Source organism: Siphateles boraxobius, unplaced genomic scaffold (assembly GCF_051911475.1).
Source record: "Siphateles boraxobius isolate OS27281-9 unplaced genomic scaffold, OSU_SipBor_1 22, whole genome shotgun sequence".
NCBI lineage: Eukaryota > Metazoa > Chordata > Actinopteri > Cypriniformes > Leuciscidae > Siphateles > Siphateles boraxobius.
The window spans coordinates 24,897,637-24,911,306 of record NW_027508833.1 but is presented as its reverse complement, the minus strand read 5'-3'; the positions used below and the strand labels follow the sequence as shown (position 1 = coordinate 24,911,306).

Sequence of the window (13,670 nt, the reverse complement as noted above, 5' to 3'; positions counted from 1 at the left end):
AGAGAGAGAGAGAGAGAGAGAGAGAGAGAGAGAGAGAGAAAGAGAAAGAGAAAGAGAAAGAGAAAGAGAAAGAGAGCTTGTATTCCCCTTTCAGCACAGGTCAATACCCCTATTTTGGATTCACAACATGTTAAGGTCATGAGGGAGCACAGATAAGCATATAGATTATTGTTAAATAGGAAATGTCAATACAAGCCATGCCAAGCCATGGCTGTTTTCTTTTAATGATCCTCTCAAAGATTCTAAAGGGCCGATAAATGACTGGTGATGGATGGTTAATCCTGTCTATAGTAAACACTCCGGCTTAGCAGGTCCTACACTCATCTCTCTTTATCCAGGTTTCATAATTTATTGATAGAACAACTTGCATCCGTTCTCCATAAGCCATCTGTAAATTGGAAGTCTGCCTCTCATAAAACGATCTGTTGATACAAGTATCTATTGCATTCTGTGGTGCACATTCAAGCGTAACATAAGGGAGTTTTACTCCCTAAACTTATTCTGAAATACTGATGTACTAATGATTAGTCTTTATACCATAATATCAACAAAACCCATACAAACTATAAAAGTTTAAGAGCAGGTAAAGTCTGGTACCTGCTTAAAGCCAAAAGTGTTGTAAAGTACATAATCTCATACTTTCCTCTGAAGCCAGAGTGATTACATTAATTCAGATTCTTCAATATTTATTCATGGCACGTTTATATAATAGCACTGGGTAGTAAAATGATTTACGTAATCATGATCAATGAGGGATATTCTGATAGAACATTCCTCTTGGAAAAGGATGAAGGTGGAATAAGTTTAAGCAGTTTTCAGAGGAAAACTATCCATCACAGCTTATGTCTTTGGAGAAGCAAAATTGTGCAATGCTATCCAAACAGCCTGGGAATCAATTATATGCCAAATATCTGTCAAGATGGTATTTGGCTCATCAAGATCAAGAGCACTTGTTACACACTTTTAAAAATTAATTTAAACACCATTAGAAAAAGATATTCACTGTTGTTCAAAAGTGGTAATGCTACAAAATATTTATATTTCAAATAAATGCTGTTCTTTTAAACTTTTTATATTCATCAAAGAAACAAATATTCATCCTAAAAAAAGGGATCACGTGACATTGGACAATGGAGTAAACTGCTGAAAATTCAGCTTTTTAATTAAATAAATAAAGAACATTTTTAAAAGTGTATTTAAAAAAAAAAACGGTTTTAAATGTTAATATTTATAATTCACAATAATTACTGTTTTTTGATGAAATAGTTGCAGCCTTAGTGAGCATAAGTGACTTCTTTCAAAAGCATTTATAAAATCTTACCGACCACAAATGTTGAATGGTAGTGTTAAAAGAATAGGGGAGTATCTGTCATAAATGTCAGGGATATTTGTTAAATTTTTACTGGGAGAAGTTGTCACATGCATTTCATATTTTGCAATCTTTTACAATTTTATTTCATACAATTCCAAAACAATGAATTTAATACTTTCTCCAACTTCTGATTTTCTGTGAATTACTTTGGGTTTAATTGTTTAAATGTAAAATGATTCAACTTTGCTAAATATCCAATAATTGTCTGTTTAATGGTGGTTTCCATTGTGAGAATTAACTTACAACATAGCCTAGATACTTTGACAACAGGCCCCACTGTTATCTTGTGTACTGGGCCATAACTGTTGAAATGCTATATAGCTTTTTTTGTTGTTGTTGTTGCTGCAAAAATCTATACAGAAATGTACAGTACTTGCTTCAAGAACGTAGCCTAAGTAAATAAATAAATCACCTTCAAGCTCGGTGGTATAACTAAATCTTTGCACTAACTAATGACTTGTATAAAAGTTAGTTTTCAAAACAACAAACAAAATGTCTTCTATAATTAACTAACTAAACCACGCAGGGACAATTCTGAGAGGCAATGAGTGAAAAGAGGAAAAGGGGTTTGTGGCTTGACAGCTCCATAAACACATAAACACTCAAGGTTGTCGGCCTTACACAGAGATGAATGCACTCAGGTCCACTTCACTAATGAAAGAAATCATGACTATTCTTGAATGAAATATATAAACACACACACACACAACAGCTGCACACATGTACACACCCAAACACAAAAACTCACATAAACACCAGAAGCTATCAAATTAATTTCTGGAGCAGTGCAGTTTAAATCTGAATCCCTTCTGCAGCCCTGACCTGCTGCCAATGTATATTTAATCAAGATGAATGACCTTTTTTGCAGTCTTTGTGTTTTCTGCAGCCCGACCAATGAAATACATGGCCTTCGCTTTAAGTGATTGCTTCTGGAAGGCGAAGGAGCGGATTCATTCATTTCAGGACATTGAAATGTTTTCGCAAACATGGATCCACTGTTGTGGTAAGAAGATTATCGCAGTAACCATTTGAACCAATAATGTAAAGAAGGTTAGCATATGTCTGAGGAATCTCATATCTGCTATTTCCCCATTCTGCTTATAAGCTTTAAGGCATTAAACATGAAACAGAAGAAACATCCGAATATAGCTGGGTGTTTATGCATGCTATTACATGTTTGGATAAATGTAGCATATTCCTCTACCCTGTCAGGGTTTATTTAATGAAAATGACTGCTAGGTTATTACATGGCTTCTTCTCAACAAATAAATAAATGCATGGACATGAAATATTGGTTTGAGTTGAATATATTTTGTAGTCTTACCTGCACTGATTATAATGCAGAGCCATGAAAGTAGTGCCCGTTTGAGTTACCTGATTGAACAGAATAATGGTGGGTTTAAGCCATACCGGAAAGATTGATTTACGAGTTGAAAGCACGAACTCCACCACAAAGTCGAAATAATGAACTTTCTTTAAGCCCTGATTTTCCGAGTTATGGGCATATGCAGCGTTTTGTTTTGGCGGTCTTTTTTTCTTTTCTTTCACAGTGAAACTAGCTAAATTGCAAAATACAACAGCACTGTACAATTACAATAGAATATACAGTATAACCTGCATAAATTGAACAAAAACATAAAAATGCTAAAACACACCTAATGCGCAATCTTTATGCCAATTCATCATTCTGTAGAAGTAGATTAAATTTTTTTTTGCTGAAGGTACATTGCCATCTTGCTCCATTTAAAGTGACTTAAACACACCTGACATCGTAATTACGACTTCCCAACTCATAAATATCAACTTTCCATTAGGAATTGAACGCACCACGATTCATCCACCTTATTTTGCAATACGAAAGTAATCTATTTTTTGTACAAGTTCGAGACTTCCAATTCATTATTGATAAATAACTCACTAGAATAACAAAGTGCAGTAAACAGTAAAACTATTTGCACTGCAAACCAGTGGGTTTCTAATTACAACCAAGCATTAAAAGAAGAAATACCAGTTTGCAATATCAAGCAGCATTACAAGTTGTATACAGCTACAATTAATTTGGGAGGTGGATGACAACGGAAGCCAGACACATTCGATTTACAAACGGCCACATTCACACTTGCATTACTTTACTGTCATTCACACTTGCATTAAAAATAAGGTGGACACAGCGTTGTCATGGGAGACAGTAAATATAGGAAATATCTGACCTCTGAATACCACTGACCAATCAAAATCAAGCTTTCCAGTGCTTAAACTATCCAGGTAGCAAATAGCATACATCTTACAATCTCCATTCACATCCTATGATATTCCATTCACATCCTATGCCTTAGGGAAAACAAGAGGGACATGACCAGATATCTGAACCAAGTCATAGGCTCTTATGTGGACACCTATGCACTTCCTATTGTCTCTCAATGCTCAATATAGTGTAATTTCACACCATGTCAGATAGATTACCCATGTGCATATGATAAAAATATGGGAAGCTATTTCTATAACATCTCTATACAAAGTCATTTTGCTATTGTCCACATTCAACTGAGCTCCACACAGTCTAAAAGGAGATAAGGGTCGGTCTTTAAAAGCTGTATTCATGTAGAAGCACAGAAAGGTGTTGACCCGAAGGGGAAAATGTGCCAAGAATACATAACCACATAAGCAGAGAATAAAAAAATAAAAAAAGACAAATAGGCCTAAGTGCCAGTGTGAGCACAGAAAAGATGTCAGGCTGACATTAAAACATTTATTCATATTTCAAGTGGAAACTGCTTCTCTCTCTCGCAACCCACATTACTTGCATACAGGGTCAGGTAATACATTGTTGACCAACTGTATAATGCATCAATGTCTGACTTGAAATGCTCAAAGAGATCAAGTCGACTCTCTCTGGAATAAAGAATAACCTTCTTTCTTCTGCAACCCTGTTGCCATTAACATTTGAAAAGGGCACGGAGAAAGAATAAAACACTAAAAAAAAGAGGTGAAGAACGGATGTAAGCGAGGTCACGGCGGTGATTTAAGAGCCATGTACACCTTCATGCTGCTAAAATTACACGGCAGAGGCTTTTTATTTTTGCACCATGATGTCAAATAGATGAGACATAAACAGACGCCCCCTACAACCTCCTCACCAAGGCAACATACTGAAGAAACAGTCATCTACACCCAACAAATATGAGGTTCAGTGTTGTCCTGGGAAATTACCGCAAGTCAATAAACAACAAAATTGTATCCATTTCACTGTATTAGATAAGCCAAGTGCATACATGTGATGCTTTTATTTCCCAATTCAATTTATTTTTGTTCTGTTGGTATTTATTCATTTTGCTCGGAATCTGTGCTGATGTGAATATATCAATTATGATTTAATCTAATGTAATGGCATTTACACTTTTGGGTGTACAGATATTTTGGGGGTCACATTAAAAAATGCCATTTAGAACCTAAAATGTCTTTGAAAAAACTCCATTGCAATCATTTCTGATCTAGTGTATTAATTTGGCCTTGCGTCATACAATTAATAGCACCAGTTCTCTAACTGTTGAGGAAAGTCATTGTAAGTACTTCCCAACTCATCACTGTATAATTAAGCTTCCCCTTTGCTTATGCAACAAAAGTTTTTGTCCTTTACTTTCGGATATTTTCCCAGCAGGATAACATTGTCTGAGCAATTAAAGGAACCACTGATGTAATTAGGGAGCTTGACGCCAATCCTTGATCATAAAAATGAAGACGCAGGTTGGAGGAAGCCCATGGCACTGTCTGTGTAATCTCAGTTGCATTGCTTGTAATTGTAAATGGCCTACTAAAAAAGAAAAAAAGAAAGAAAAAAAAATCAATTGTGAGTCACTTCTGCCCCCTTGTGGTTAGACCTTGCATTTGATTTATTAACTTGATATATGATTTGTTTTCATTTAAAAAGGTCAAAATTATGCATCTAAAAATAAATATACCCTCATATATAGTCTATAGTTAGACATCTAAAAGAAAAAAAAGGCATTTCCACACAACTGAAGGCAGCACATACAGTATTTCAATATTGAACTGTATAAATATATATAATCAACTACATGCTTTAAGACAACAAAATGCAATTGCTATTGTCATTTTGCTACCTAAAAAAGATAATTTGGTTAATCTCTAGAAATAAAACTCTGTGCTGCTATTTTTTCCTCCCTACATTGTTATCAGATAGAAGCTCATATTTCTAAGATATCAAACCATCAATCAATAAACCAAAATCCTATCTCTGATGACCTTGCTATTCCTTCCCCCCAGAGGAGACTGATAAATGAGGTACAGATTGTAGGAGTTTAAAAATCAAATATAAGTAATCAATGTATGCTTCCAATTGTATTATAAGCCTCCACAAGAGAATGCTGTAAATAAAGTAGTCTGTAAAGCTGACTTGGCAGCTCCACAAATCTGAGAAAATTCATACCATCTATGAGAAACCCTTTCGCATCTCACTCGCAATGAAAATGTAGGATGAAAAATGAAATGGTTTATGAAAGATGACATGTCCTGTTTGGATACTATGAAAGAAAGAAACTGAATATTAAATTTAAACCATGCATTTCTCTCCTGAAATTGTTTCCAAAAAATTGAGGTATGACCACATCACAAGCTATGGCTCCATCACAATGCCAGAGATAATGATGCCTTTACCAATGGCTTACAATGATACAGAAAAAACATATTACTTCAGACACCATGTCACAAGAAGGAAGTCCACAGGTGAATCTTCAACCTGCTTGTACATATATTTTTCATCAAAATCGACCACAGTTGTACAGAATTCCAATTCAGTTAAGTCATCTGACATCAATCATTATTGTATAGGCTACATTTTCTGTTCATATGCTGATCGACTTTGATGAAAAAAGTGTGAACCCAGAGGAAGCATTCACCATGAAACAGCATGACTTTACTGTCATCCACATGTCTATGTAACCACAAAGCAACAAACCCACAAAAAGAGGACATTTTGATAACAATTAGCATAACAATGTCTGTATTTATTTTCAAATAGGACTGCTTTACAGTGACAGAACAACTAATACCACAAAACATCACAGGAATCCAATCCATCCATCGCTAATACTTACAGACGCTGAAATTGTTGATTGTTGTTTTCCCACCAAAATGATGTCACTTCCTGGAAGACGGTCTTTTAATAATTAAAGGGATATTGCAAACGAGACTACTCGGATAAAAGGTGGTAAAGCGTGATTTATTTAAAACGGAAAAAATGAAGAAACCTGGAATATATCTTAATAAAAGGCAGTTTGTCATCTTAGAAATGTGCAGAGAACCAGGAAACATGGCAGACATAATATCAAAAACATTTATTCAAACTAAATTTTTATTTTTTTTTAATCGATTTAAGATTAACCCACATTAAGTTGCACTAAAAGTTGCACTACTGTTGTCAAAAACTAATCTTTTCATCCTTAAAAAATAATGAGTAGCATATACAAGTGTTATCTAATAGGCCAATATTAACATATGTATGATGGAGACATGAAAATGTATATAGCAGGAATGACTTATTTCTAAAAGCAGATCTAACAACTAGGCCTACTATCAATTTTGTTTTCCCCTCGACAAGCCACGCCCCTGTAGAAGACGCACGGCCACCGTGACCAATGACGCTTGAGAGGGGCGTGGTTATGGGCGTGGTTCGGCTAATCACCGCCTATCACGGAACACGCAAGTCAGCTGATTATGTTGCAGGAACGCACGAGATAGAATGAACGTAGAAAATCAATGTTTTGTGTTTTTTAGTATTCTTCTCTGTATCAGTGTTTGTTTAGGCGAGGACTACGATTTAGATGATAAAACTGGTTTAGGACGATCGTTTGATGGCATTGGTGGTTTAAGCGGTGGTGGGGTGAGTGTTTTACTTTAGTGCGCTTCCTTTCTTAGAGCTTCTAAAGTGCCTAGTTAGTGAAACTTAACAAAAAACGCTAACTGTGTTTAACTTACAGGCAACCTCGCGTTTACTTGTCAATTATGCTGAACCATATCGGAGTCAGATACTAGACTACCTATTCAAGGTGTGTTTGCTTAGAAAGGAATCTAATCAGGCTACATTTGATGTAAAATTAAGTCTATATTTACGTTATAGACATGCCAATGTGTATTTAACAGCCTAAATTTGGAGCCTCATTACAAATACTGAAGGTTGAAATTGGAGGCGATGCTCAGACTACAGGTACATACAGAGCAGTTTCAGTTTTAAAACCTCTAATAGTGAAGGTGTGCTTGCAATATCCAAATGATCTATTTAATTTAATGATTTACAGATGGAACCGAGCCCTCACACATGCACTATGAAGACGATGAGAATTATTTTAGAGGATATGAATGGTGGCTTATGAGGGAAGCTAAGAAGAGGAATCCAAACATCACCCTCGTAGGTAAAATATTGTTCAAATAGGGAAACCATGCACAAATACTTCTAGTGCTTATGCACATGCAATCCCAAATTGTATTTTGTTTTGTATTTACCTTTAATATATTTTTTTAATCAATAGGTCTGCCATGGGCCTTTCCAGGATGGGTTGGAAATGGTGAAAACTGGCCTTATGGTTTCCCTGATATCACTGCCTTTTATGTGGTGTCATGGATTATTGGGGCCAAGCAGTACCATGACTTGGATATTGATTATGTCGGGGTAAATGCATCTCATATATTCCATTACATTTTTTAAAAATTCTGTGGCCATATTCCTAATCTAATTTTTTTGTTTGTACAGATATGGAATGAAAGGCATTTTAACAGCAAGTACATAAAGGTAAGTACTGTCAACAATGTCAGAGTCATAATAAACTATTTTCATCCATGCATTTTTTTCTTCTTCTTCTTCTTCTTTTTTTTTTTACATTTAATATTTTTAGCTGCCTGCATTGTGGCTTCCTAAGTTCCGATTCTGTTGCTCCCCTCAGAATAACATGGTTAAGCAATAGGTCGTTTATGCTAATATAATCTTTTCTGCAGATTTGAACAAGGTTTGCTGTTCAAGTTCTGTGGGAAAATGTATATGTAGTTCATCTGAATATAACAGTTGTAGACTCAAACCTACATTGTAATATTACAATATTACAACAATTTGTATTTCAAATAAATGCTATAGTTTTGGATGTTCTATTCATCAAAGAATCACAAAATTATATTAAGCACCACAACTGTTTTCAACATTGATAATAATAAGAGATGTTTCTTAATCCCCAAATCAGCATATTAGAATGATTTCTAAAGGATTATGTGAAAGTGAAGACTGAAATACTAACTGCTGAAAATTCAGTTTTGCCATGACTTTTACATTTTTGCCATAAATTACACTTTTAAATATATTAAAATAAAAGTAATTTTAAATAGTTGTAATGACATCCCACAATATTACTGTTTTGCTGATATTTATCAAATAAAAGCAGCCTTGGTGAGCAGAAGAGACTCAAATTAAATAACCTGACAGACCCTAAACTTTTGAAAGGTGGAATAATGGTGCCTGTTTTATTATTATCTGTTTACATTGGTACACATACTGCATATGACATTTAAATGACATTTCTCTGCCTTGTTTCCTAGCTTTTACGATATACACTGGATAAAAGTGGTTTGGAGAGAGTTAAAATCATTGCCAGTGATAACCTCTGGGAGCCGATTACCTCTGTTATAATTGCTGACACTGAGCTACAAGATGCTGTTGAAGTCTTAGGGTATGATACATTTTTTTAAATGAATGATTACTTATTAAAATATACACATCCTATTTTTAAAGATGAATGAATGAAAATAAAATGCACTAGCAGGACATGTGAATAATGATGATGCAAGATCTTGCTGTTGGAATTGTTTGACTGACAGGGTTCATTACCCTGGAACCAACACTGTTCCCAATGCCCTGAAGACTGGGAAAAAACTGTGGTCCTCTGAAGATTACAGTACCTTTAATGACAACGCTGGCGGAGGCTGCTGGGCCCGAATTCTCAACCAGAACTACGTCAATGGCAAAATGACAGCGTATGACATCTCTCATAAAGACATTTAGCATTTCCCTTTTTATCATACATTCATTTCACAGAGTGCATTTGACAATTGGAAAAGCTATAGTTTGTGTTCTCTTATAGGACCATATCTTGGAACCTCCTTGCTAGTTATTATGAGGACCTTCCCTTTGGAAGGGATGGACTAATGACTGCAACGGCGCCATGGAGTGGAAATTATGTTGTTGAGTCCCCTATCTGGATAACAGGTATTATCCAAACACCTGTGTATTTTTATGCACTCTATATATGCATTAATTTTATATGTGTCATGTAAGATCATATAGAACATGTGTGATGCAACTAACAAAGTATCTGATTCATAAAATCATGATTCAAAAGCCCACACTACCCAGTTTTCTGAGCCTGGCTGGACATACCTGCAGACAGTGGGACACTTCACACATGGTGGGAGTTATGTTGCACTGACTGATAAGAGAGGAAATCTAACAATAATCACTGAAACTATGGTGAGACTTTTAAAAATCGACCTTCTAATCAATTAGCATAACATACCCTACTGTTCAAAAAAAATAAATATATTTTTGAAAAAAAGTCTATATGCTCTCCAAGGCTGCATCTATTTGATTCGAAATACAATAAAATAGTAATATTGTGATATATTACACATTTAAGTAAACCTTTTTCAATTGTAATATATTTTAAAATGTAATTTATTCCTGTGATGGCAAAGCTGAATTTTCAGCATCATTTCTCCAGTCGTCACATGATCCTTCAGAAATCATTCTAATATGCTGATTTGTCGCTCAAGAAACATTTCTTGTTATTATCAATATTTCATATTTTTTGGATGAATAGAAAGTCAAATATAAATCTTTTTAACGATATAAATGTTTTATTGTCACTTTTGATCAATTTAATGCATCCTTTCTGAATATAAGTATTAATAATAATAAAAATCTTACTGACCCCAAACCTGTACATTTGGTCTCTTAATCTTTCTTATGTTTGTATGTAAACATATTACTCTATTTTTTCTGGGGGTTTTTTTAGACACATGACCACTCTGTGTGTATAAGACCTCCTCTGCTTCCCTATAATGTCACGGTCCAGAATGCAACATTCCATCTGAAAGGGACTTTTGTAAGTGCTGTTTGATGTGGTTTAAATGAGTATATAATGGACTAAATTAATTTATGGTAATATATGGAATAACTTTTTTTTTGACAGGCTTCGATCAGTGAGTTGCAGGTGTGGCATTCAAAGTTTGATTTCAAGACAAATAAGACAGTCCTCTTCCAAAATCTCAAGCCTATTAAAGTAAGTACATACACAAAATCAAGAAAATTAAAGAATCGTCTCATGATATAACCTCTTTAAAAACAGTAGGGTATAAGGGTATATTTTTGAGTTTGCCTGGGTTCTTAAAAAATACTTGGTTCAGTTGATTGATTTTTCTAATAATTATTTACTGAAGTGTGTTTCACAAAATGACATCTAATGTAATATTTCTGTGTTAATTGTGAATGATGGAGGTAATTGAGGGGTCTTTCAGCATTGAGTTTGATGTTGACGAGATATACACATTTACTACTGTAACAAATGGTCAGAGAGGGAGTTACCCAGATCCTCCACCCACTGCTCCCTTTCCTAAAAAGTACAAAGATGATTTTGATGTCCGTAAGTAGCTTTTTTTATTTTTATTTATTTTTCGCATACTTTTCACACAACAGTCTGTGTAACTCTAACAACTCGACTTTGGCTTCCTATCTCTCAGGTGGAACTACATATTTCTCAGAGGCTCCAAACCTTGCAGATCAGACAGGGGTCTTCGAATACTTCACGAACCTGACGGATCCTGGACCTCATGTTTTCACTCTGCGACAGGTGGTCACTCAGCGTCCAGTGACCTGGGTTGCAGATGCTGATCAGACAATAAGTGTTATTGGTGATTATAAATGGTAAGAGCAGCAGTGTTAAATATGGTTTGCATTACATTTGTCCGGATTTAATGACTATTATGTACAGGGCCGTCCCAAGCATGGGGAGGGGCCATCGCGAGTTCGAGAAAGCGGGCCAGCTAATGAATCACATTAGGCCCAGTGCGATCACACGGCCCTGATTATGTACACTACCGTTCAGAAAGTATGGGGTCAGTTAGATTTACTTCTATTTAGCAAGGATTCATTAAATTGTGCAAAGAGACCATAAACACATTAAATGGTAATGCCTGCTGAAAATTACATAATAAAATAGAAAACGGTTATTTTAAATGGTAATATTTCAAAATATTACTGTTTTACTGTATTTTTTTATCATATAAATGCAGCCTTGGTGAGCATAAGAGACTTCTTTAAAAAAAAGTTACTGACTCAGCTTTTGAATGCTACTGTACTTGTGTGAATTAAGAAAATAATAAATAGAAAATTGTATTTATATTAGAAATAAATAATAATTTACAGTGCCTAACATAAGTGAACACACCCATGCTAAAGTTGACTAAAAAGAGGAATAAAAATCATTATGCCTTAATTTAAAAAATGAGGAAAAATCCAACCTTTAAGGACACCAATTTTCTTTGTGAATGAATAATTTATCATAAATAAGATAACCTGTATTTTAAGGAAAAACATTTATTTCATGGATCAAGGATACGATGCAACCTGATAAAGTTCCCTTGGCCTTTGGAATTAAAATAGCCCCACATCATCACATTCCCTTCACCATACCTAGAGATTGGCATGGGGCACTTTCCATAAGATCATCTCTCTAGCCTAACTGAAATCACAACATGTGAATCTCTATGTATGGTAAAGGTATGTGATGATGTGGTGCTATTTTAATTCCAAAGGCCAAGGGAACTTTATCAGGATGCATAGTATCCTGGATCCATGTACTGTATAAAGCTATTTAAATTGAGGTGACTTGAACTATTAACAGCTCTATGTATTTTACAATTATCAGGCGTGACCTAATGGTGTCATGCGACGTGTACATGGAGGCTGTGCACACTGGTGGAGTCTTCATTGCTGTCAGAGTGGATAAAGGTGGAGGCGTCATCCGAAGTACAAAGGGAATCTTTTTCTGGGTCTATGCAGATGGCACCTACAAAGTCACCAATGACCTCAGTAAGCATCTGAAAAATAAATTTTTTTTTCTTCCCCTACTGCTGTAAGTTTGACTAGCCCAGGTCATGTATCCAAAACCTTTGATTGACAGGTGGAATGACCGTTCTTGCTGAGGGACTGTCTGGAACTAGAGCGCGTGCATGGTACACACTGACCCTTACAGTCAAGGTTTGTAGAATTATATAGAAATATTCCTACACAGATTTATTGTGAGTTTTTCCTCCATTTTAAGTCTTATCTGTTGTGACTTGATTCTCATTTTACCGCACTTTTGGATTTGCACTTTTTCATAAATAAACGCAGCTGATCGGTTATCTCTTCTTTGTTTTTAGGGAAACTATGCATCAGCAGATATCAATGGCTATGCCCTGTGGAAAAATGCAGTGCTCTGGGAGCCACGACATGGATGGGCGGCCATAGGCACTAGTTCTTTTGAACGGGCACAGTTTGATAATTTTGCTATAGATGCTTTAGTCTGATTTTTTTCGGTTTGCCATTGTCATGACGCTGTAAGCAAGCAGACTGGAAACACATTTTTTTGTATCTGACTAATGTGATTAATTTTTAAGGTTTCAGATATGCTGCCATACCCAATGTGTGTTATAATAATAATAATAATAATAATAATATAATATATAATTTAAACCACTTGTGTGATTCAGAATTTCCGAAAATTAACAATATTGTGTCTACCAAGGATCTTCTCCATCTGCAGGTATATCAGATAATTCGTAATTTAGCTTTGACCAGATAATGACCACAAATGACCAGCATGATCAATCATGCACAATATCAGTGCTTCATTGTGAATATACCATAAATAAAATACAACTTAAGAGCATTTCAGCATACCAACAATACGGTCTGCTTGTATTCTTCAGTGTTCTGCTCTGCTCAATGTTTTCAACCTTGCCATCTTCTGATTCCCACTGGATGTTAAAATTCTTTAATACAAAGTTTGACAAGGAAATAATCAATATTTTTGCTGAATAAAGGGGGGAAAAAAATCTTAGTTGATACAAAACCACAACTGTAAAATATTGATAATCTTCACTCTGTAGAATGTCAGAACAATTGACTTTGACTTACTGTCAGCTCCCTTATGAGATAAATCTCCTCTTCTGAAAGTTTTTCCTGGTCTAAGCAGGATGT

General features: G+C 35.2%; 1 protein-coding gene across 1 annotated transcript; it reads left to right on the top strand.

The window, feature by feature from the left end:
• The first annotated feature begins 7,078 nt into the window (after positions 1–7,078).
• Positions 7,079–13,368, top strand: galcb (galactosylceramidase b). The gene is made up of 17 exons (XM_077239255.1): positions 7,079–7,271; positions 7,369–7,437; positions 7,532–7,595; positions 7,687–7,800; positions 7,918–8,057; positions 8,139–8,177; positions 8,972–9,102; positions 9,251–9,406; positions 9,514–9,638; positions 9,772–9,899; positions 10,444–10,533; positions 10,621–10,710; positions 10,926–11,070; positions 11,168–11,351; positions 12,355–12,518; positions 12,610–12,686; positions 12,851–13,368. The coding sequence occupies exons 1-17, from the start codon at positions 7,131–7,133 to the stop codon at positions 12,995–12,997; spliced, it is 2,004 nt and encodes a 667-aa protein (XP_077095370.1). The 5' UTR covers positions 7,079–7,130; the 3' UTR covers positions 12,998–13,368.
• Positions 13,369–13,670: the final 302 nt, after the last annotated feature.

Coding starts and splice junctions, on each gene's coding strand:
- galcb (XM_077239255.1), top strand. CDS start 7,131: ATGAACGTAGAAAATCAATGTTTTGTGTTTTTTAGTATTCTTCTCTGT. Junction 7,438..7,531: donor TACTAGACTACCTATTCAAG/GTGTGTTTGCTT, acceptor TGTATTTAACAG/CCTAAATTTGGAGCCTCATT. Junction 12,687..12,850: donor CACTGACCCTTACAGTCAAG/GTTTGTAGAATT, acceptor CTTTGTTTTTAG/GGAAACTATGCATCAGCAGA.